Raw genomic sequence first — 23,478 nt, forward strand, 5'->3', positions numbered from 1 at the left:
CGGAGTTACATTGCTGGAGTCCAAAAGACATGGACAATGTTTAAACCACATGATTAGAGCCTGAGGCTCTAATTGGCTTGAAAAAGGTTGGGCTCGGGGCACAGAGCATGGCACCCCAAACCCTCCCGAATTCTCCCAAGGAAGCCGAGGAGGGATGAGTGCGGGGGAATTGCTGTCCCCCCACAAAAAATTTTTTGGGGGGAGGAATCTTTGGTGAGATATCAGAGGTCTAAGCAGACACCCATATCTCTTTTTGAGACAAAGTCCTTTTCTCTGCAGCACTTTACTTGAATAAAATGAGGAATCGGTATAGAGATTCCTCATTCATAAAATGACAGTCTGATATATAGTAACCTCACATGTTACTATGTATCAGCTGTCAGTGGGACACCTAGGAGCGATCTGTAGTGATCGCTGCTTGTGCCCGCTCTAATACAAACAGTAAATTGGATGTGACCTGGCACACACACTAATACCACACATGGCAACCTCCATCCCGAAATTCGTTTATAGAAAGAGAGCTGTGGGACTTTAAATGAGGCGACCGCCATGTCACATATGGACAAAAACAACATAAAGTTGAAGTTACAGTACATGATTTATTATTACATTGAAGAAAAATATTGTATCAAATGTATAGGTAGTCACATGACTTACACTAAATATGCTGCTACATAGCATGCAATATAAATATAAATTAGACATAATAAATGTACATGATAAGATAAATAAAAAAAACATGTATTCTAAGAACAGATACCTTTGGGCATCTAGTGGCACTCAACGCGTTTTCTGGCATTACAGCCATTCATCAGGAGTGTTATGAAGTAATATACTGGAAAGGAATTGGACGGGGTTAATGATAATGCCCTTAGAATAAGGGAGGACAGAGAGATTATATCCCAACAAGGTGGAGATAAATTGGTATACTTATACACAGTCTCAAGACCAGGTCTGGTATCCACCAAAGAAGACAGGGTTAACAGGCATGATGTCTCCCCCCGGGGTTGAGACAGGGGAACTCTCCAAGGATGGAGAACAGTGCCCGGAGCCCAGCATGGTGGTCACAGCATCATCCAATAGACCATGTGCGTATGAAAAGTGCATAATGTTCCTGGAGAAAATGTGTCAAAAAGGGATTCATTAAATGTGTAAAAATAATGTGTAAAAATATGTGTTCCCACAATGGGACTACATGAGGAGGTGTATGTGAAATAAAACCAAGTAGAGGGTAAAAAAAAAAATACCAAAACTGGATAAGGATGAAAAAAAAGAAGTTAAATCAACGTCGATGATACCACCAGTTGCGGCGTCAAAGCATGGGGCATGGCTTGGCCTCCTGCTGATCGGTGTCATGCTTCCATGCCACAATTGAAGGTGTCATCGACGTTAATTTAAATGTTTTTTTTTTTTTTTACCATCCTTAGCCACGCACGAGATGGGTGGAGACTCACTGCTGATGGCTGCTCCACATGCAGCTTGGAATCTCCTCTCCACCTCCTTGGTGCAAATTGGCCAATCAGGCATGACGTTGACGGGGCCCCTCCCTGGGAATGGGAGTATATAGTAGCCTTGGAGCAGCCAGTGGTTCATTTGCTTGACTCAATCACAAGGAAGCACACACTGATCCCACACACAGGTTATCCTCTTCGCTGGGAGATCAGCCATCCTCTTTTGGTATGCTTTTTTTTTTTTTTTTTTACCCTCTACTTGGTTTTATTTCACATACATCCCCTCATGTAGTCCCATTGTGAGAACACAGATATTTTGCCACATTAGTTTTACACATTTAATTAATCCCTTTTTGACACATTTTCTCCAGGAACATTATGTACTTTTCGTGCACACACAGTCTATTGGATCATGCTATGACCACCGTGATGGGCTCCGGGCACTGTTCTCCATCCTTGCAGGGTTACCCCGTCTCAACCCCCGGAGGAGACATCATGCCTGTTACCCCTGTCTTCTGTGGTGGATACTGGACCTGGCCTTGAGGCTATGTAGTAAGTATCCCAATTTATCTCCACCTTGTTTGGATATAATCTCTCTGTACACTCTACTACAGGGGGGAGCTTGGTAAACACATGTTTACCAAGCCCCATGTTCATCCCACGCTCCCCCACTGCCACACTCCCCAGCCTGACTGATTGTGGAGATGAGTGCAGGGAGAAGCCGTGGGAAGGAAGGAGGAATGCCGCTCGGCGTGGCCATGGACCGGGGGGTGCAGGGGCAGTATGGGGGGGTGATTAGAATGAAGGGGGGGGATACATCTGGACCCCCCCTAAGCCCCATGCAGCACCTGAAGCCGGCGGGAGTGGAAGAGGGATGCTGGCTAATGATGGTAGCTGCAGGGGATGGGGTTTGCTTGGGGGGGTCGGATCATGTGAGGGGGAGAGGGGGGGGGGTGAAGGGGCTAGTAAGGGAGTGGGGGAGTAGTTTTAGGTGGATGTTAGTGGCTACAGACTTGGCCACCTGCAGGCACTTCAGTAGGTCCGTACGGACCTGGCAGTGAAAAGGTTAAAGCAGGTTAGGTTATAAACCTTTTCCAAACTTTGACCATCTCATGGAGCAGTGAAGGGGGCTGAATACAAATGCACACCACACTGTTCAGATATTTATTTGTAAAAAAAAAAAATGAAAACCATTTTATTTTCCTTCAACTTCACAATTATCTACCACTTCGTGTTGATCTATCACATAAAACAGATTTACGTTTTTTAAAATTATAAAATGTGGAAAATGTCAAGGGGTATGAATACTTTTTCAAGGCACTGTACAGTACAAACTGAGTGTAGGTCAGTGTCATGTCACATTAACTGGTGTCTAATCAAACCCTTGGAATGTTAGGAACCGATGAGAAGGCCATCATTGAATGTCTGGGAAGCCGGTCAAACAAACAGAGGCAGCAGATCAGCTTGTCCTTCAAAACTGCCTATGGAAAGGTAATTCTGAAGTTAGTCTTGTCTCTTCGCATCTATATTGCAATAACTGTTTTATCAAACTGTAAGCTATGCAAATGGTACATTTAGGCTGGTGTTCACGGAGTCCAATGTTAAAATTTGTATTTGGTATCAGGAATCCAAAATAATACAGCTGCTATCATAATTCCCATCAGGTACATGGGTTTTTACCTCACTACACTCCCCTGCAAAGGCCCAACATCCAGATATGGGTCTCACATAACAATGACTGCTAGGCACATTATTTTTAGGGCTCTTTACATGTGTAGTGTGTTTCTACCCCTCTAAGTCCCTGTATACACGGTCGGAGATTTCGACAACCAAATCCGTCGGATTTTGTCCGTGGGATTTTGTCCGTCGGATCTTGTCCGAAACTGTTGCATACACACGGTCGGACTAAGTTGTCGAAAAATCCGATCATTCAGAACGTGATGACGTAATTTCGTTACGATGGGACTACGTTCAGGCTAGTAGCCAATAGCTTTGATGTAGGAATTTGATCTGAGCATGCGTGGCACTTGGTCCGATCAAAATTCTCTACACATGATCGGAGTATGTCCGATCAAACCAGTTGGTCGGGAAATATTTCCAACATGTTGGAAAATTGGGTCCGACGGATATTCCGACGGAATCAGTCCGATGCATACCACACACAGTCGGATTATCCAACGACACGGTCCGATAGGACACATTCCAACGGATTCTCCGACCGTGTGTACAAGGGCTAAAAAGTGATATGCAGTGGATCGCTTTTCAGACACATTTAACAGGTAGCTTGGATGCAATGTTGCCTCCTGAAGGTTTGTCTTAAACGGTGAGAGCTTGCTGCCCGATTCCAAAGCTGTGCGCATTACTTTGCATTTGCAGCGTGTTCCCGATCACTTGAATGGGTTGTGTTTGGTGGTACTACTTGCCAAACACAACAGGTTATATACATTTTTTTAACTAGATTATAGATCCACATGACTATGGAACACATCCAAGTTGGATAACCAAATATTTATTTAGTGCCTTTTGCTACAATTTTAAGTGCTTGTTATATTTTCTGTGTAGACTCATTATATTGCATGATTCAATATATATGTTACTTGGTTTAATTCCTAAATAAGGTATATAGTTAGTCACACCATTAATCCCCCCCCCCCAACTACTAGAGTTGAACACTAATCATTTCTATAACAAAAAATGGGAACCATGGCAAAATGATACCAATCTTTTTTTCAACGCTGAATAACAATATATCAGAAAAGCATTAGTAGAGTTATGTATTTACAATATGCATAATGTACAATAATATAATTTCAAAATACTAAAACACAAATATATCAAAAAGTTTTTCTTATTTTATCTTTTGTGTAAAATACCTGTATTATACCTTTCTATGGCATATGTCAAAGCTTTTTGTACCAAATAAAATAGTTTGTAAACAAGAGTTTTGAGTTCCTAGAGTTCCTCTTTACATCAGAGGACAGGGACGCCTGGCAGGTCACTTGGCAGAGCTCCTTTCCTATACCAGCACTGTATACAGCCCTCACCCACACTACACAGGGCTGAAATCACATTGCTTTACACACAGTCAGGCCTCACAGGGTGTATCTGGCTTTTATGTTGCCCTTCTGACCTGTGAAATTCTCTGGTCGGAATGGCGGTGTAGTTGCAGTAGGCAGATGCACCCTGAGCAGATCATGGCTAACTGGCTGTGCTGTAAAGGAATGTGATTTCAGCCCTTAGGAGGAGGAACAGTATAGAGTGCTGTAATGGGAAAGGAGCTCAGCAGCAGGGCATAGCATGCAGGGTGGAGGGGGTAGTCAGGGGGCTTTGGGGGGGGGGACTTAGATCTGGGAGGGCAAAGCCAAGTGACACAAAATCTGGAGCCTGCAGCCCTTCAGGGGCCCCCAGGGGAGGTGTTAAGGGATTTGTTTTAGCAATTTCTGAAGGTGCTGTGGGAAGGTCTCCCGGAGGTGAAGTGGGGTAAGTAGACATCTCCAGGTGGGGGGGGGGTACAGAGAATCCTAGCTGGTGACTCGGAGACACTGAGCAATGTCATACCTCACCAGTGACATCAGTCCCATTGTGGATATGGATATATATATATAATATAAATTATTGAGCTGCAGTTCACTGAGTAAAATAAGTATTTGATCCATAAGCAAACTATGACTTGGAACTTGGCGGAGAATCCCTTGTTGACAAGCATAGTGGTAAGAAGTTACTTATAGTTGGTTACCAGTTTTGCACACATCTCAGGAGGGATTTTGGTCTGATCTTCATTACAGACCTTCTCTAAATCCTTAATTTTTCTTGGCTGTCGCTGCAACGTGAAGTTTCAGTTCCCTCCATAACTTTTCTGTAGGATTAAGGTTTGAAGACTGACTAAGCCACTCCGTGACCTTAATGTGCTTCTTCCTGAGCCACTCCTGTGTTGCCTTGGCTCTGTTTTGGATCATTGTCATACTGGAAGATCCATCCATGACCCATCTTCAGTGTTCTGGCTGAGGGAAGAAGGTTTTCATCCAAGATTTTACAGTATATGGCCCCATCTATTGGTTCCTCAATGCGGCAAAGTCGGTACCTTTAGCAGACAAACAGCCCCAAAGCATAATGTTTCCACCTCCATGCTCAACTATAGGGATGGTGTTCTTAGGGTCATATCCAGCATTTTTCTTCCTCCAAACACTGCAAGTCCCCCTCCTCAAGAAGGCACATGCACAGTCATGCCAATGAACATCTAAATTATCCAGAGAAGGATTGTGAGAAAGTCCTGTGGTCAGATGAGACCAAAATTGAACACTTTGGCATTAACTCGACTGGCCGTGTTTGGAGGAAGAACAATTTTGACTATGACCCTAAGAAAACTATCCCTACAGTCAAGCACGGAGGTGGAAACATGATGCTTTGTGGCTGTTTCGCTGCTAAAGGTACAGACCAACGTTGCCGCATTGAGGGGCCAATGGTTGGGGCCATGTATTGTAAAATCTTGGATGAGAACCTTCTTCCCTCAGCCAGAATGCTGAAGATGGGTGGCGAATGTGTCTTCTGCATGACAATGACCTGAAACATACCGCCAAGGCAACAAAGGAGTGGCTCAAAAAGAAGCAAGTTAAGGTCATGGAGTGGCCTAGCCAGTCTCCAGACCTTAATCCTATAGAAAATTTATGGAGGGAGCTGAAACTGCGAGTTGCCCAGAGACAGCCAAGAAACCTTAAGCATTTAGAGAAGATCTGTAAAGAGTGGACCAAAATCCCTCCTGAGATGTGTTCAGACCTGGTCAACAACTACAAAAAACATCTTAACTCTGTGCTTGCCAACAAGGGTTTCTCCACCAAGTACAAGTCATGTTTTTCTTGGGGATCAAATACTTATTTTACTCACTGAACCGCAACTTAATTTATAGAATTTGTTTTATGTGTTTTATGTGATTTTTGGTTGATATTCAGACTCTATCATATAAAATACACCTATGATAAAAATTATAGACCCGTCAAACCTACAAAATCTGCAGAGGATCAAATTGTATTTTCCCCACTGTGTGTGTAGATCGTGTGTGTATATATTGCAAAAGATAAATGTTTCTGTGCCGGTGATAATAACCTAAGTGAAAAAATCTGCTTGCCATATCACTACAAAACCAATTGTGCAAAGACATACCGTACATAATAAAAATTGCAGTGCTAAACAAATGAAGTTCAAAGTAAATCATTAAAAAAAATAGTCCATATAGTGCTTGAACACTAAAGTGCATAGTGGCAGATGAAAAAAAAAAAGTTCATTGTAGTAATGTCCAAAGAAATGTGATTGTTTAGATGGATGTGCACCCTCCACCGTGATAATAAACAGGATGTGAGCTTACCAGATCTCTAGACTCCGCGGTATAGCAGTCTAGACAGGCGTTTAAATAATGATCCAGCACTCAAAGCGAATCCCTCAGTGGTTAGACCGGAAAGGAAGGTAACTTGACATGACTGGCCAAACAAACCTCTGATGTTCCTCAGATGTGACTAATTAGGAAGAGAAAAGGGGTCCACATAGTGTAAAACCGTAAAACTATTTTATTTTGCGAAAAGGTTGCTAAAAACTTACAGCAATCCAGTAAATAGTTAGTGGTTAAAATGGTAATTCCCAGGATATTCCAGCTCAATTGGCGTGGTTAGGTTAGACATAGACCGTATAGAAGCATTTGGCTCCCCAAATCATCACAGCTTTGTTGTACTGGTTTGTCAACAATGGGGTGGTCGCTCAGTGTGGCAATATTTACTTGTGGGGTGATTGGTTTTTAATTATTTTGTAAGGCAAAGTAACTGCATAAATTCATAGTTTCTAGAGGTATTTTACATTTTCCTGTAAACTGTATTATTACATCTTTGTTGATAGGATTTGATAAAGGACTTGAAGTCTGAGATCTCTGGAAACTTTGAAAAGACAATCCTGGCTATGATGAAACCACCAGCTTTGTATGATGCATATGAGCTTTATGAAGCAATAAAAGTAAGTGGCAATCTCTGTCCTGTGAATATAGCAGAAATTCAGTGCACAGAATTGGTCACTATTTTTTTTTTTTTCCCACCAGGGTGCTGGTACAGACGAGGAATGTCTAATTGAAATTCTTTCATCTCGGACAAATCAGCAGATACATGAAATCAACAGTGTATACAAAACAGGTGAGTGATTATATCTTATAAATACAGTGACGATACATGCAATTATCATTATCAGTGCTTTGCTCTCTATGAACACTGTGCCCATCTAACCAGATGTTATATACTTACTTTTCTAGCAGCCATGTCTTCAGATTCCACTTCTGGGTATAATCACAATATTGCAAAAGCAATAGATTGGTGCAATCAGACTGTTGAGGAAGATGACAAGATGGAGGTGAAAAGGGTAGTCCCACAACCCAGGGCTATCAGATGGCTGGGGGAAAGCCTATTAAACCATACCAGATAAAAAAAATCAACGTCTGATGCAAGGAATATCCTCAAATGGTCAGGAGTAGTGTCACTACATAAGGTCACTTACAGGGTGGTGGGGAGAGCGAGGATCCAGCCCATAGCTTTAGCTGTACTGGGATGGCTATGGCAGAGAAACAACTCTTGTCAGAGGAGGAGAGAGCTGTCAACAGTGTTGTAAAATCCTGAATGGTGGCTGCACAGCAAGGTGAGGCTACAGTCTGAAATTGTGCACACTGTGGAGAGGCCTGGGGAGCTTTTTCTGGGTAGCCAAGAGGCTGGGGATGGTTGCTAGGAGACACGTAAGGCTTGAGAATGGCGATCCCCTGCAAAACGCGTTGCTTAGCCACCATTCACCTGGTGAGTACCCAGAAGACATTCCCCAGACTTCTTCACAGCGTGCATGTGGTCACCATCCAAGATTTTTCCCCACCACTAACAGCTTTGCCTGCTCTACCAACAGGGGCTTCTCTTCCACAGCTATCTCTGTACAGCTAGAATTATGGGATGGATCCTTGCTCTCCCCGTCACCCTATTACTGATCTTATGTGATGACAATACTCCTGATAATTTTCATAGGACATTCATTTTGGCAGGCTCTGCATATTTGTTTTGCCAAGGTTTCTGGGTATGTCCCCTTCCTTTGCTGTGGTTCATCCCGTCCTGCAATGACGTATGAGCCAGTGGGATCCATATACAGCATGCAGCAGGGGGAGCAAGTATTCACACATTTAGAAATGTTGAATTCCTGCAGGGGAGTCTGAACACAGGGACTGCCAGAAAGGTAAGTATATAGCATCTTTTCCAGGCAGGTTTCATTTCTGTATCAACCTTGTAGTGACAGTGTCCTTTTAAAGCCTGGCCATAAATGAGGACAGCAGAAAGGCTAATGGCATGTTGCATCTGAATCTCTTACATTCTCAGTTTGAAAACAGAGTTTTATATGACAATTGACTTTATTTTTTGTGTGTTTCTTCTTCAGAGTTTAAGAAGACCCTGGAGCAAGCACTGAAGAGTGATACTTCTGGCCACTTTGAGCGGCTACTTGTTTCACTGTGTCAGGTAATTGTACAATTTGCTTATTAACTGAGAAAATCTAGAAATGGTATTTATTGCATCTCTTTCTAGAATGACATGTCATCCACCCCAGAATAGCAGAGATGACTACTTTATATCCTGTATCATATCAGCATTGGTGACTGGTTTTGGTGTTCTTACGGAGTCCATAATATCATTGGCTCAGCTATAATTGTAGGCCTTTGTAGTTTTTAGCATAGTGTTTCAAGTGCAGAACCATTGTGCCTAACACTTACATGTAGCTTTGGTAAAATTTAGATCAATGAGATGAACAATGGCAGCCCATCCATTAGGGGTACCGGAGCTCCGTCCCCTCTATTCAGAGCCACCACCCCATGCTCTGTCCATGGCCGCTATTTTGACAGGACACCGCCACCCCCTATTCATGCGTCTGGCCCCTTTCAGGACGCCGGGCGCGTGAATTACAGCAGCGGGGCCAGAGGCTCTAATGGGCTTTAAAATAGGGTGAGCTTGTGGCGCAGGGCATTGCGCCAGGAGCCCACCCAGGTGTTACAACAGCAAATGAATATTCACTATTGAAACGCTGATCCTCAATCCGGCCAATCAGAAGCAGGTCTGAGACCCATTTTCCGATTGGCTAAAAAGAGAAGAGTCCCGGTTGGCTGCGGAGGAGGAGAGAGGAAACAGAAGTTGCCGCAATGCCCATGGAGCAAAAGCTGTCGCCGCCGAGTAAGGGAAGCCGCCGCTGAAGCCCAGGAGAAGCGCTGCCCACCATAGATGGTGTAAGTGTACCAGACCTGACCAACCAGGGTGGAGGGTGGCATTGTTTGCTGCCCCCCCCCCCCTCCCACACCAAAAGAAATTACTACTGGCCGCACTGAAGATGAATACTAAAATAATGGCTGAACTCCTGGTGATCTCTGGATGTCTGTCTAACCATCTATCTACAATATGCGTTTCTGACTTTGCAGCTTTCCTGTGTTATTGGAGAGGGGCCACTCTATTACACCTAGACCTTCGAGGGCAGATGCCCCTTGCACCATCACATTTTATTCCGAATTTGGACATAAGCACAAACACTTGGCCCAGGAAAGACCTCTTGTTTGTTCATACGCTGAAGAAGGCAGTGAGATAATTATTTGATATGATGGAATTAGTCAAATGAGAGCCTGTAATTCAATATCGAAGGAAGCTATACACAGGGATTTCATTGTTCAAAATCATAATCCTCCCCTTGTCAGGCAACCATATAATTAATGTGTGTGCGGCAGGACTGCATGGATAGCCAGTATACCGATTTTGAGGGGTTTCGTTTTTAAACAGAACAAAAAATGTAATATATAGTCCTTCGATGTGGTGGTTGCATTTTGATTTTGATTTTTCAGGCTAAAAAATATTTTTAGCAAATATAAAAAATACCAGTTGATTTCCAAAAATACAGTGCCATTGTCATCTCATGTGAGTTGAACTGGAAGTATTAAACAATATTGTTTTTTTTGTGTAAAATACTAATCCCCCCCCCCCCCCCCCGGTTTTCCATGTAATGGAAATGAACAAAGGCAGACATGCTTGAAGTTCAGCCTGTGTGACATGATCTATGGCTCCCTCCATAGATATATAAGTAAGGGAATGAGTGAAGCACCCAGGGACAGACTTTGTGCTATTAGCAGGACTATTGGATGAATATAAAGGAAAAGAGGCTGAAAATATGAATTCAGCCACTATCTAAGAACTGGTAATCTGCACAATATTACATTTTATTTTTTTGTTACAATATCAAGTTGTGTTTTTTTTTTAAATTGGGAACTTGCTCTATTTCTTTACAGGGCAACAGAGATGAGAGCAGTAATGTAGACATGTCCCTGGTCCAACGCGATGTACAGGTGAGCATCATACAACACAAGTAATATTCCCCCTCCCATAAAGACCAACAACAGTATGTAACATGAAAAGCTAGTTTTCACGCAATACTGCATCACATCTGTACTACAAGCAAGGGTGTTTTGGCCTTAGTATCCCCTGTCTACACTAGGTTTGCTGCTGCCATTCAGTAGATCTTTAGAATTGCTTTGATCCTCAAAGTAGCCTGCCTACAATAGAGTAAACTGCACATAGAGAACCCTTAAAACTTCTGAAACAAAAATATTTACACAGCGCAGACCTCTAGTGTAGTAGTAAAATCCAAGGCTTTAGTAAAACAACGAAATAGTATATACTTACAAAGGTTATATAAAAAGCACATATATTACAAGGGAAAGCAAGCCCACTGCATCGCACAGTAATCCTGGGAAGGCTGGGTGGATGAACAGCCATAGCATCCGGACTGCTGTGGAGCTAGCTAACTGGTGATGAGCTACACAGGATGCCTGGCTTCCCGGCTGCCTCGCTCCCAAAGGACGGCACTCAATGGATGGTGGTCCACTCATAAGTGCAGGGTCGCAGGACTCCTTTCGAGAAGTCCTACTCTTCTTCAGCCTGAACTAAAGAAGAGTTCTAAAAAGGCATCCTGCGACCCTGCACTTTTGAGGGGACCATTATCCATCGATTGCTGTTCTTTGGGAGCGGGGCAGCTGAGCGGGAGCAGAGAAGCCATGTATCCTTTGTAGCTCGTTAGCTGGCTCAACAGCAGTCCAGATGCCATGGCTGCTCATTGATCCACCCTTTTTGTGATTATATATATATATATATATATATATATATATATATTTTATCTCTATCTCTATATCTCGTCATAGGACGTTGTCGACATTCTGTGGGGGATATCTGAATGATGCCTGCAGTTATGGCCATTATTTAGATATCTTCTTTTAGAGCTGGCAATTCCCTGCACTGTCAGAACAATAGTAGTGGCTGTTCAGCCGCTTGATCATACTTACAGGCAGCGGGAGGGGATGTCGCCCCTCCTGCCACCATCTGGTGCTTCTCCCGGCACGATCTTTAAAAGAGAATGGGAGAAGGACTCGGACCGTTCTGGAAGTTTACCATAGAGAATCCGACGGGCCGGATGTCTCTATGATCATTCAGAGGTCGGCACGATGTTAGGACGTCACGCCCACCCTCTGCATTTGAAAAAATGCCGCCACCTTGGCTGTGAAGCCAGGATCGTTTTTTGGGGGGTTTTTTTCGGGCTTCCCAGCCTAGAGGCGAGCTCTGGGGACTTATTGACCCCAGATCTTGCTGTAAAGACCTGTCACACACTATTCCTATTACAAGGGATGTTTACATTTAAAAAAAAGAAAGTGTCAAAATAAAAAAATAAAAGTAAAATAAACAATAAAAAATAAATCGTTTAAAGCACCCCCGTCCCCGCGTGCTCGTGCACAGAAGCAAATGCATATGTAGGTTGCACCCACATATGTAAACAACATTCAAACTACAACATTCAATATCGTCTCGAATGTTAGAGCGAGAACAATAATTCGAGAACTAGACCTCCTATGTAACTGTAAACGGGTTACCTGTAAAAATGTTTAAAGCGTCGCCTATGGGGATGTTTAGTTACTGAAGTTTGGCACGATTCCACTGGTGTTTTTAAATTTTAATTTTACAGCGTGACATGTTGGGTATCTGTTTACTCAGCGTAACATTATCTTTCGCATTATGCTAACTTTACTGGCTTTTTTTTTTCTTCCAAACAAAATGCATTTGAAAAATTACTGCACAAATACTGTGCAAAATTAAAACGACCACCATTTTATTCCCTAGGGTTTCTATATAATGTTTGGGGGTTCTGAGTAATTTTCTAGCAAAAAAATAATTTTTACACGTAAGAGCGAAGTATCAGAATTGGCCTGGGTAGCAAGTGGTTAATGGTACTTGCGTTTAGGCCAACCATACTTTCAGGGACTAATTAATGTATGGGATGCCATAGTGTGCTAATTGAGAGTACCACTCATTACAAAGTTTAGCCTTGTGCAGCCACAGCGTATTTCAGCCTACCATAGGCTGTGCACCTGTGCATCCTTGGGTGCATTCAAATACCGGGATTGAAAGCACAGGGGCTAGACATCCTGTGTGCAAGGGGCCTTAAAAACATGGCCACATCTTACAAATTTTGCCAGGGCTATATAAACTTATGAACACAACTGTAAGTATTTAACAGGTTAATAATGCATTTACAGGAGCTGTATGCTGCAGGAGAAAAACGTCTGGGGACCGATGAGTCCAAATTTAATGCCATTCTTTGTACACGCAGCAGAGCACATCTGAATGCAGGTAATTAGAAGCACCCCTGTTTTGACAAATAAAGAATAACTGTAATTCTTATTTAAAACCTTATTTGTGGTAATTTGTAGTCAGAGTCTGGATACAGGGGTAGACGCAACCCCAACCAATGGCGACTTGAGGTGTGCCATGGTCGCCCTTGAGAGTATGCTTAAAAGAGGGCATACCTTGAGTATGGAATGTGGAAAAAATGGGGAATGGGTGGGAGGGAACCCCGAAACGCTGGCCGACGAGTATGCAGGGGAGGAGGGGGGATTATATGACGCCGACTCCTCCTACAAATGCAGGCTAGCCAATGGTTAGCCTTTTAACTTGTAGTCAAGAGTCTGGATACTGGAGGAGACGTAACCCCAACCAATGGCGACCTGAGGTGTTCAATGGTCACCTTTTTAAAGAGGGCAAAAAGAGACACCAAACAGGTACAGTGATGTGAATTTTAATGTAACACATGACAAATAATTAATCCAACAAAGTAGCAAAAGCACGTTTGACTTCCACATGGGGATCAGGAATGTACCGACTAACAAGACAATTGCCAGCTTCCCATGCATTTGAAGGCATGGGATGGAACCCCTTGTTTGGAAGCTGCGGATGCTGCCCCAATCCTCAAAGAATAACCCGAAAACTGTTTTGAGTCCAACCCCAAATTTGCAATCTGAATCCTAACATATGAGATAAACTGATTGGAAGTAAGTCTGTGTGGGGAAGGGAAGCAATGGGCTATCACAAGGAGCTGCTGCAAACATGGAGGAGAGCTGATCCAAGATCTTGACTGGACACCAGACAGCGTTGGTTTTGTAGTAATTGATCACAAAACCCTGCCCTAACTGCTGGTTCTTGTTGTTGGGGAGTTGAAGTGCAAAATGATCAGGTAACCTGGTAAGACTACCTTTCATAAGTACTGGTGCATTAAGTCCAGCTCGGGACACCTCCCCAGGCCTGAGGAAACCAAAGAAACTGAGGAAGACAGCTGCCGTGAGGACCAGGCTGGGATCCACCCCAAAGGGTGAAAGGGACAACAACTCTGCTAGTTCACAGAACAACTGACCGGGGATAAGCAAATGTGTCACCCTTAGTTTCCCCTGCGTTTTCTGGATACCTTGGCTTTGATAGGATGAGCTGCAAAAAAGGACGGTCTGTCAGGATGGAGAAGTTAGAAGTGCTGAATACCCGAAAGATATAGCTTAATGTTGTTTAAATGACAGTGACAACTTGTCATGACAATAGGCCATGAAAGTCATCATGTAGTTAACATCCCCCACCCAGTTGCAGGGATAGAGGGACGTGAAGCCACAGAAACACCTCCATGCTGTCTTGTACGTCCTGAGCGTGTTTCTTGACAGTGATACATCTACAGGATAGACACCTGCACCCCGAGTGCGCCTAATCCAATCTCAACAGGGCTAAAGGTGGAACTGGCTTCACCTTTAACCACACCAATGGGGTTAACCCTCCACATGCTAAGTGGTGAAGACACAAAAGGCCCAATGACAAAACCCTTGGCTAACTCGTCCTGCAATAATTAATCTACTAACTGAGCGTTGCAGGCAGCAGATAATACATTGGCACACTCAAACGATGCCAAAGGCCTGTGTGAAAATTCTCAGAAAAGCCTTCAACAAGAAAATGCCTAAAGCCCCATACACACAATCAGAAATTCTGCCAGCAAAAGTCGGATGTGAGCTTTTGGTCAGAAATTCCGACCATGTGTATGTTCCATTGGCCTTTTGCTGGCAGAATTCCAGCCAGCAAAAGATTGAGATCAGAGGAAATTCCGATCGTCTGTACAAATTCCGATGTACAACACTGCTACGCATGCTCGGAAACAATTCAACGCATGCTCAGAAGCATTGAACTTAATTTTCTCAGCTCATCGTAGTGTTGTAAGTCATCGCGTTCTTGACGGTCGAAGGTTCAGAGAACTTTTGTGTGACCGTGTGTACGCAAGCCAAGCTTGAGCGGAATTCCTTCGGCAAAACCATCCAAGTTTTTTCCGACAGAAAATCCGCTCAAGTGTAGGGGGCATAAGAGCTGGGGAAGGGTGGTGGATCAACCAGAACTCTAACCTAGGTATATTAACCTGGCTCAGTCATGAGGAACTGGATGCCTTGATGGGACAGGCAGACTTGGGGTGTGCACTGAAACAATTGGCACAAATATGGAGAAGTCTGCACTGGTTGTAATTACAGACCATGTAGTTAAAATTGTTACACAGCTGAGCCTTGAGTCTGACCAGAAGACCCTGTGGAAGAACCACTGGTTAGGACACCAGTTAGCAGTGTGGGCAGATGATTGACAGTTGGCACAAGTTGGAGATTTTTGACTGGCAAAATGCCTACAGAACAGCTCAGTGTCAATGTTGCTCCAAAATGTGACCAACTGAAACTGCTCCCAAGTAGCAGCGACCTTAGCCGAAAAAAGACCGGTGGTAATCGTAGAATGTGGAACCACCATATTTGTGGTCCAGATCTACCACCTTGTGGAGATAAAGGTCCAGCTCCTCTCATCTACCGGGACTGGTTGCACAAATAACTTCCCTGTAGATACCAAAAGAGAGGACAAATTTGGCAATGCTCAGCTTGCAGTTAAGCCTAGGATCACGGTTTTGAGGAACACGAGACTTCCCCGCAAGCATAAGCCTTGTCCTCAACAACGTCCAGTGACGCTATGAGCAGGGATGCCAAATTGACATCTTTGCCTTCCAAGATGTCTTTCTTCAGATTAGCAGGAATGAAATGGGCAGGAGATAGATGGGAGAAGGAACAGCCAGAGGTAGTGGTACACTGGTGTTACCTACAGATGATCCGGATGGCCCAGGGCCTGTGTGAGCTACTGGAACTTCAACTCTGGCTGGCCGGGCCTCCATCACATCCATCCTGTCCTGTAATTGTTGAACAGAAGTGGAAAGTGCGTGAATCTGAGTCAATGAAGTAAGCTAAGACACATGCTCCGCACTGGTAGGTGGCTGTGGCTGAGATGGGTTTGAAAAGGGAAGTCTGAACAACTCCGCTTTCCAAAATAACCCCCTAGCATTGGTATCAATGGAACGCAAAAATAACTCCAGCATTGGTGTAAGTAGATGCAGTAATAACCCCCAACATTGGTGTAGGTGGATGCAAAATAAAATGCATATGGTAATTTTCGAGCTTTACCATTCTGCTACATTACTTAAGTCACACTTATTTGATATCATTTCAATTGGTAGACATTGTTGATTATATTATGTGAACATACGGGGCTGCTTAAATTAAGTAAATGTTGCATTGGAAATAATTACAGAAAAATGCATGTTTATTCATCATTTTTATACTATTTATTTTCAATAAAAAATGAGGAAAATATATATAATTATCCAAATTTGCTACCAAATTAAAGTCCTGTTCTAAAAAAAAAAAAAAAAAAAAAAATGTATAATACATTAGAGTAGCCTCCACAACCTAGAGGATATAATGTGTACCACCAAAACATTGACAAAAAGAAGAAAAATGTTCTGGGACTTAATGGGATTTAAGGAGAAAGGCTGGTTAAAATGTTGGTTTCCTATGGAAGGCTAGCACAGTTTACATTGTGGAAGTGTGTAGAAATGTGTGTAACAAGTATTTCCATGATAAAATCTCTGGTTAGTGTCAGTTCACACTGAGGCAGTGCAACTGACTTACACTCTCCACTTCTGTTCAACAATTAGGCCGCGTACACACGGGCGGACTGTTCGCCCAACTTTGTCCGCTGAACAGTGTTTGGGCGGACAGTCCGCTCGTGTGTGGGCTTTCAGCGGACAGTTTCAGCGGACAGTTTGACGAACAAGGTTTTTCGGAAATTCCGTAAAACTGTCCGCTGAAACCTTGTTTCAGCGAACAGTCCCCTCGTGTGTAGGCTTGTTCGTCAAACAAAGTTGCGCGCATGCTCAGAAAGGATTTACACGCCGAAAGTTATAATGCAGTGTATAGGACGTCGTATTTTTCGTCCCGTCGTACGTGCCGTTCACGTCATCGCGCACAGTTTCAGCAAACTGTTCGTTCGTCGTGTGTGGCCATGTCCGTCCATGCTAATTTTGAGCGGACTGTTTGCCGAAACTGTTTGACGGACAAAGTTGGGCGAACAGTCCGCGCGTGTGTACGCGGCCTTACAGGACAGGATGGATGTGATGGAGGCCAGTTTTCAGATCGTTTCTGATCTTCAAATGACAGTTTGGGAGTAAGCAGTTACATTAAAAACAACACAATAGAATATTAACAAGGGATACCAACATAGTTGTATCTTTTGATCTTAAAAACTCAGGGATAATTGTGTTGTGGTAACTTCCCCAAAAAAATCAAACAGCCGTAATATTAATCTTATTTATATCACTACAAAGCAAATGCCTTTTAAAATACGTTTGGCACAACTACATCAGTATCGCCAGCAAAGCAGTTTCATTATTAACCCATTAAAGAAGATGAGAATGCGTGCTGCATTTCAACATTTCATCAATTGTCTTGACACGAATGTTAATTCTAGTTTACGAACAGTAAAAACTCTTCCAGGTCGTTCCTTGATTCCGATCATTCGTGTTTGTACTTTCGACTTTTGTGTGAACATTTCTGTACTGACCACCTGAAAATCAGACGTTGAGCTGTTGTTCGTCAAAAATGTACTAGTCTGCTCATCCAGCTTTTGTCTGACGAAAAAGGGAAATTGGCTGTTGAAAACACCGTACGAACGATCCAAAAAGCGGCAGCTCGTCGTAGGAATTTTCCCATCGGAGTTTCGTATCGTGTGTTACGGGCCTTAACTCTTGGACCTCTTCGCTGCCTTTGATACAGTAAACCACCCCCTTCCCTTCAAAAAACAAAATTTGCTTGGTCTCCATGGTTGCGCTCTCCATTGTTTCGAATCTTGCCTATCTCAGCACACCTTCAGTGTCGCTTACAATTCCACTTCCTCCTCTACAACCCCTTTTAATGTTGGAGTCCCCCAAGGTTCTGTCCTTGGACCTATACTATATACTCGATCTACACTTCCTCCCTGGGTCAGCTGATGGCCTCCCATGGCTTCTGCTACCATTTATATGCCAATGACACCCAAATCTATCTCTCTTCCCCTCAGCTCACCCCATCAGTCTCCTCACACATCACTGATTTACTAACAGACATATCAGCCTGGATGTCACACCACTTCCTCAAACTGAATCTATCTAAAACCAAGCTCCTAATATTTCCACCCCCGCATCCCCCTTCCCCTGACTTCTCTGTAAAGATCAATGGCACAACATCCCCACGTGCTATAGGTAACCCTAGACTCTGAACTGTCCTTTCAGGCCCACAGCCAATCCCTGTCCGAATCATGCTGCCTTAGCCTCCACAACATCTCTAGAATATGCCCCTTTTTAACCAATGACATCACCAAGCTTCTAATTCACTCCCTGGTCATCTCTCGCCTCAACTACTGCAACTTACTCATTGGATTGCCTTTACAAACACTATCCCACCTTTAGTCCATAATGAATGCTCCTGTCAGACTCATCCACCTTACCAACCATTCAGTGTCCCCATCCCTCTCTGCCAATCCCTCCACTGGCTGGCACTCACCCAATGAATAAAATTCTAAGTACTAACAATAATTTACAAAGCCACCCACAACTCTGCCCCCAGCTACATCATTAACCTAGTCATAAAATATCAACCCAAGCTGCACTCCTCGTTCCTCCCAAGCCCTCCTGCTCTCTAGATCCCTTGCCATCTCCTCCCATGCTTGCCCCCTTGATTTCTCCAGAGCTTCTCCCATCCTTTGGAACTTCCTATCCCAATCTGTCTGTCCCCTAATCTATCCATCTATACACAATCCCTAAAAATCCTTCTCTTTAAATTTAGCCTATCCTGCTTCTAACTAGTACACGTTTTTACTTTCTCCATCAGCTCATCCTCCACAGCTATTACCTTTTTGTATCAATTGACCCTTCCTTTTTAGATTGTAAGCTCTAATGAGCAGGGCCCTCAGATTACTCTTATACCAAATTGTAAAGTAACTGTAATGTCTGCCTTCATTTTGTTAAGAGCTGCGCAAACTCTGTTGGCGCCCTATGAATCCTGTGTTATAATAATAATTCTATGCATGAAGGCAAAAAAAAATAATCATTGCGTGCACCCCCCCCCCCCCCCCCCCCCCCCCCCAAAACACTTACCTTAGCAATACATTACAAATACTTTACCTGAGCTTGATCTCAATACAGCAGTGTGCAAAAGAGCTGCTGCTCTCTGCCTCCTCATTGGCAGACATTGAGAGACAGCAGCGGAAGCTAGTGAGGGAGTGGGGCTGAGCCCTGGTCTGTGCATCTTCTGGACATACAGAACGAGGCTTGGGAGAGAGCACGCACGAGTGCCCTCATAGCAAGCGGCTTGCTAGGAGGGAACTCTGCAGAGGGGAGGAGCCCAGAACCATTGTAGAGAGACATGTCACATATTGCCCTATACCCAGAAATACTGTGCTTTTCTTTTTTTAATTAGGAATCAGAGCAGGTATAAGCACCAGAGAGTATTTGGCTCAGAACGAGGGCGATGGGTGAGGGTATTTTTCTTTTTTGACACATTTATTTTAAATGAGTGTGATCTTTTAGATTGTTGGCCCTTTTAGGGGAAACACACTAGACCTCAGCAATCCAGTTTTGAACAATGATGATCAATTATCACTTTTATATAGTATAAAATATATATTGCATGTATAAAACTAATGAATGTTATTTTTATTTTAGTGTGTTATGAATACCAGAGAACGTACAACCGAGAGCTGGAGAAGAGCATCTGCCGGGAAATGTCTGGGGATCTGGAGAGAGGAATGGTTGCTGTAGGTAAGTGGCTTGACCTAGTTCTATACATTGCCACTTGACTTCCCGAATACTCTGCAGAGCAGTGGAATGCCAGTCAAGCTTAGCTTGTGGCCATATGTCTGGAATTTGTGTCTTTTATAACTACATTGTCCTGTGTTTACCTGTTATACAATTCTTATTATAGACTGTTACCTTTCTTTATAATATCAGCATTATATTGTGCGCTCTGGTTACTTCTATTGGTGCTGTTGCTGATCTCTTTACAGCTTTTGTTGATGCTAATGTGGATTGTTTCTCCCTTTTTTCCTTAATTGTTTAAGCTTCCTGAAGATATCTGGTAATTCCGAGCTCACTCACGTCACTTTGGATCCATTTTGCAGTGTTTGTAGTGACATGTTGAGTGGCCTTTATAAAGCCAGCACTGATTCAAAAGATTCATGTTTTCTTCGTAATGAAAAACGTGTATGTGACTAGAACACGGAGGTCATTTGTATGCTGGCTATTAGTCCTTGCATTCCTGTTGTATAAGCTATAGACCATTATATCTTTATTTTAAAATTAATCTCTCCTCGCAGTTATAACTTCTGAAGCTTCTATCTAACACCAGAGGCTGCTGTTGGCTATGGCACTTCTATATGTGCAGTTTCTGTCTATGTATAGAAACCCCCCCCTAGCAATATCTTGTTTGGATCTAGCATAGACACTGCAACAGTGTCCAAATTATCAGTATTAGAACAAGAGAAATGTAGTTTTGACAAAAAAAGGACAATTCTGTTTTCCCGGAGCTGGCTTTATGAATGTTGCTTAATGTTCTGTAAGGGCTTGTACAGACGGCCACTGAATGTAAATGGCCAGAGCAGTCTGAACATCACAATCAGCATTAGAAGCAGCACACATTGGTACTGAGCCACATTCAGAGCAGCCTGAACATTACATACAGTATAGAAGCTGCACACATTTGTACTGAGTCACATTCAGAGAAGCCTGAACATTACATACAGTATAGAAGCTGCACACATTGGTACTGAGTCACATTCAGAGAAGCCTGAACATTACATACAGTATAGAAGATGCACACATTTGTACTGAGCCACATTCAGAGCAGCCTGAACGTTACATACAGTATAGAAGCAGCACACATTTGTACTGAGCCACATTCAGTACAGGTGTTTACAGAGACTCTTGGCTGGTAGCAGGAATAGGAGCCAAGCGTTGCCATTTAAAGGCTGTGTGTACGAGCCCTTAGTGTGAGACTTTTTCTTACCATTCATTGCTGTTGTATTTATTTGTTTCATGATCATATTGTCTATTTTCTCAAGGTAAGGTATGATCATTGGACACACTGTTAGATTAAAGATATTCTACTGATATAATACATATAATATTTGTTTTTTTTAATGGACGAATATCCATTATCCACGAATATGTGCCTCTGCATAAAGGATCATGCTGCATTTGAATGAAGCTTTTAGTTTATCAAAGTTGTGTTTTCAAAGATAATCTTCCATTTTATTTGTGCTGTGCTCAATCACTACAGTATGAAAAATATAGGACTTTTTTTTTTTTTTTTTGTACGAGGCACCTGTATGTCCATCGGTAAAATGGCCAATAAAGTAGTTTTAGAATTGCATTTAAAATGTGTATTAAATCGTATATAAAATCTAGGTTCATGGGTTGGTAATATAAGCGTTTTCAAAGGGTTACTGATGCACAGATGAAGTAGAGGAGTCTCTGTCAAGGGTGGTAGGGTTGTGATCTGCTGCTGGTATGAAGTTAGATCTGTACCTGGCAGAAGAACCCAGCTTTTGGCCATGGCAGAAAGGATTGGGGGGACTGCTACAGGTATGTGCACCTCTAAATGCCCCCCAGTGACAGTCTCTTTGTAAATAGCAGTAGTCACCTGTTGTTTTTTTTTTTTTTTTTTTTTTTTTGCGCTTCAACAATATAAATCCTGTTGGTAATAAAATAGATACTGAATATTTACAACGTGTAATTTTGTTGTGGCATATACACGTTTTCAGGTTCCCGGATAACGCTATATGGCTATAATAACCATGACACATTTAGCATAGAACTCTATTCAGAATACTGACTGAGCATACTTTGTCTTTTTCAGTAAAATGCCTTAAAAACACACCAGCATTCTTTGCAGAACGACTCTACAAGGCAATGAAGGTAAGTCGCACAAAGATATTCCAAACAAAGATCCTTCACTGGAGCACAGATATATTCAACTATTTATTAGCATCTAACAGCTCCCTTATGAACCTTTATATTATCCATACAGGAACCTGATCTAGTAGCTTTTTAGCTATGCATAAGAAAATGTTTTATTTAAATGAGAAATGTGGATGCAGGAGTTGGTGGCCTTCTACTCTGAGCTCTATGAGTCCAAGTTGACCTGTACTATGGAGGAGGTTCGGGAATTTCTACAGGGGATAGAGCTACCGTGCTTAGCGGAGCCCCAGGTGGAATTTCTTGAGGCGCCCATTACGATAGAGGAAATGTTGATAGCTACCAACTCGTTCCCCAATTCTAAAGCCCCGGGGGATGACGGCATTCCGATAGAGGTGTATAAACAGTTTGGAGATGTACTACTGCCTCAATTGCTCTGCACCCTAAACTTAGCAAGGGAGTCACACTGCCTCCCGGAGTCAATGAGAAGAGCCAGCATTATACTGCTTCTCAAGCCAGGGAAAGACCCGCTAGACCCCGGTTCGTATAGGCCGATTTCGCTCTTACAGAATGATATTAAAATTCTTGCCAAAGTGCTAGCCCCGAGACTAAATACTGTGATCTCCTCTATCATCCATCCGGATCAATCGGGTTTTATACCTGAAAGGTCTACGGCAATCAACCTCCGCCACTTATTTCTTAATGTGCAGTCCCGCGCAGACAATGTGGGAGACAGGGCGCTGTTATCGCTAGACGCCCATAAGGCTTTTGATAGCATTGAATGGAGGTACCTATTGGGATTGGACCTGGCTTTTTATCATGGGTACAACTTTTGTATAATTCCCCCTCTGCAGTAATAAGGGAAGCGGGAAGGGTGTCAGCTCCTTTTTCCTTTATTTAGAGGGACTAGACAGGGCTGCCCTCTGTCTCCTTTACTCTTTGCTATTGCCATTGAGCCCATGGCAGCCTTGGTGAGATGTAACCCCTTGATAATGGGTTTTAAATATGGGCAGCTGCATGAAAAATGAATGTTATATGCTGAGGATGCCATGCTGCTACTGGGGGATACGTCTGGGTCCCTGGTTGAGGCCATGAAAGTGGTTAAGAACTTTGGGTCGTTCTCAGGTCTAGTGATTAATTGGACCAAATCACACATTATGTTACTAGATTCTTCCTCCCCTCAGGATCCCACACTACACGATATCCCGGTTGCTATAAAATTTAAATACCTTGGGATATGGGTCACCCCACGGCCATGCGAATACATACCACTGAATCTCTCCCCGTTATTGAGTAGGATTAGAGATAAAACGAAAGTTTGGGCTAAATTGAA

The 23,478-nt window shown here is 43.0% G+C and overlaps 1 protein-coding gene across 1 annotated transcript in view; it reads left to right on the plus strand.

Annotated features, from left to right (window-relative positions):
- The window catches only part of ANXA11 (annexin A11), a 93,318-nt gene that overhangs the window by 63,542 nt on the left and 6,298 nt on the right, over window positions 1–23,478 (plus strand). The window contains exons 6-13 of the mRNA XM_077453991.1: window positions 2,848–2,942; window positions 7,332–7,445; window positions 7,528–7,618; window positions 8,889–8,968; window positions 10,771–10,827; window positions 13,066–13,159; window positions 19,896–19,991; window positions 22,087–22,145. Coding sequence (XP_077310117.1) covers window positions 2,848–2,942; window positions 7,332–7,445; window positions 7,528–7,618; window positions 8,889–8,968; window positions 10,771–10,827; window positions 13,066–13,159; window positions 19,896–19,991; window positions 22,087–22,145 — 686 coding nt within the window. The remainder of the gene's footprint in view (window positions 1–2,847; window positions 2,943–7,331; window positions 7,446–7,527; window positions 7,619–8,888; window positions 8,969–10,770; window positions 10,828–13,065; window positions 13,160–19,895; window positions 19,992–22,086; window positions 22,146–23,478) is intronic.

This window comes from Lithobates pipiens, unplaced genomic scaffold (genome assembly GCF_037356315.1).
Source record: "Lithobates pipiens isolate NorthernLeopardFrog02 unplaced genomic scaffold, aLitPip1_a1.2 Scaffold_25, whole genome shotgun sequence".
In the NCBI taxonomy this organism is placed as follows: Eukaryota; Metazoa; Chordata; class Amphibia; order Anura; family Ranidae; genus Lithobates; species Lithobates pipiens.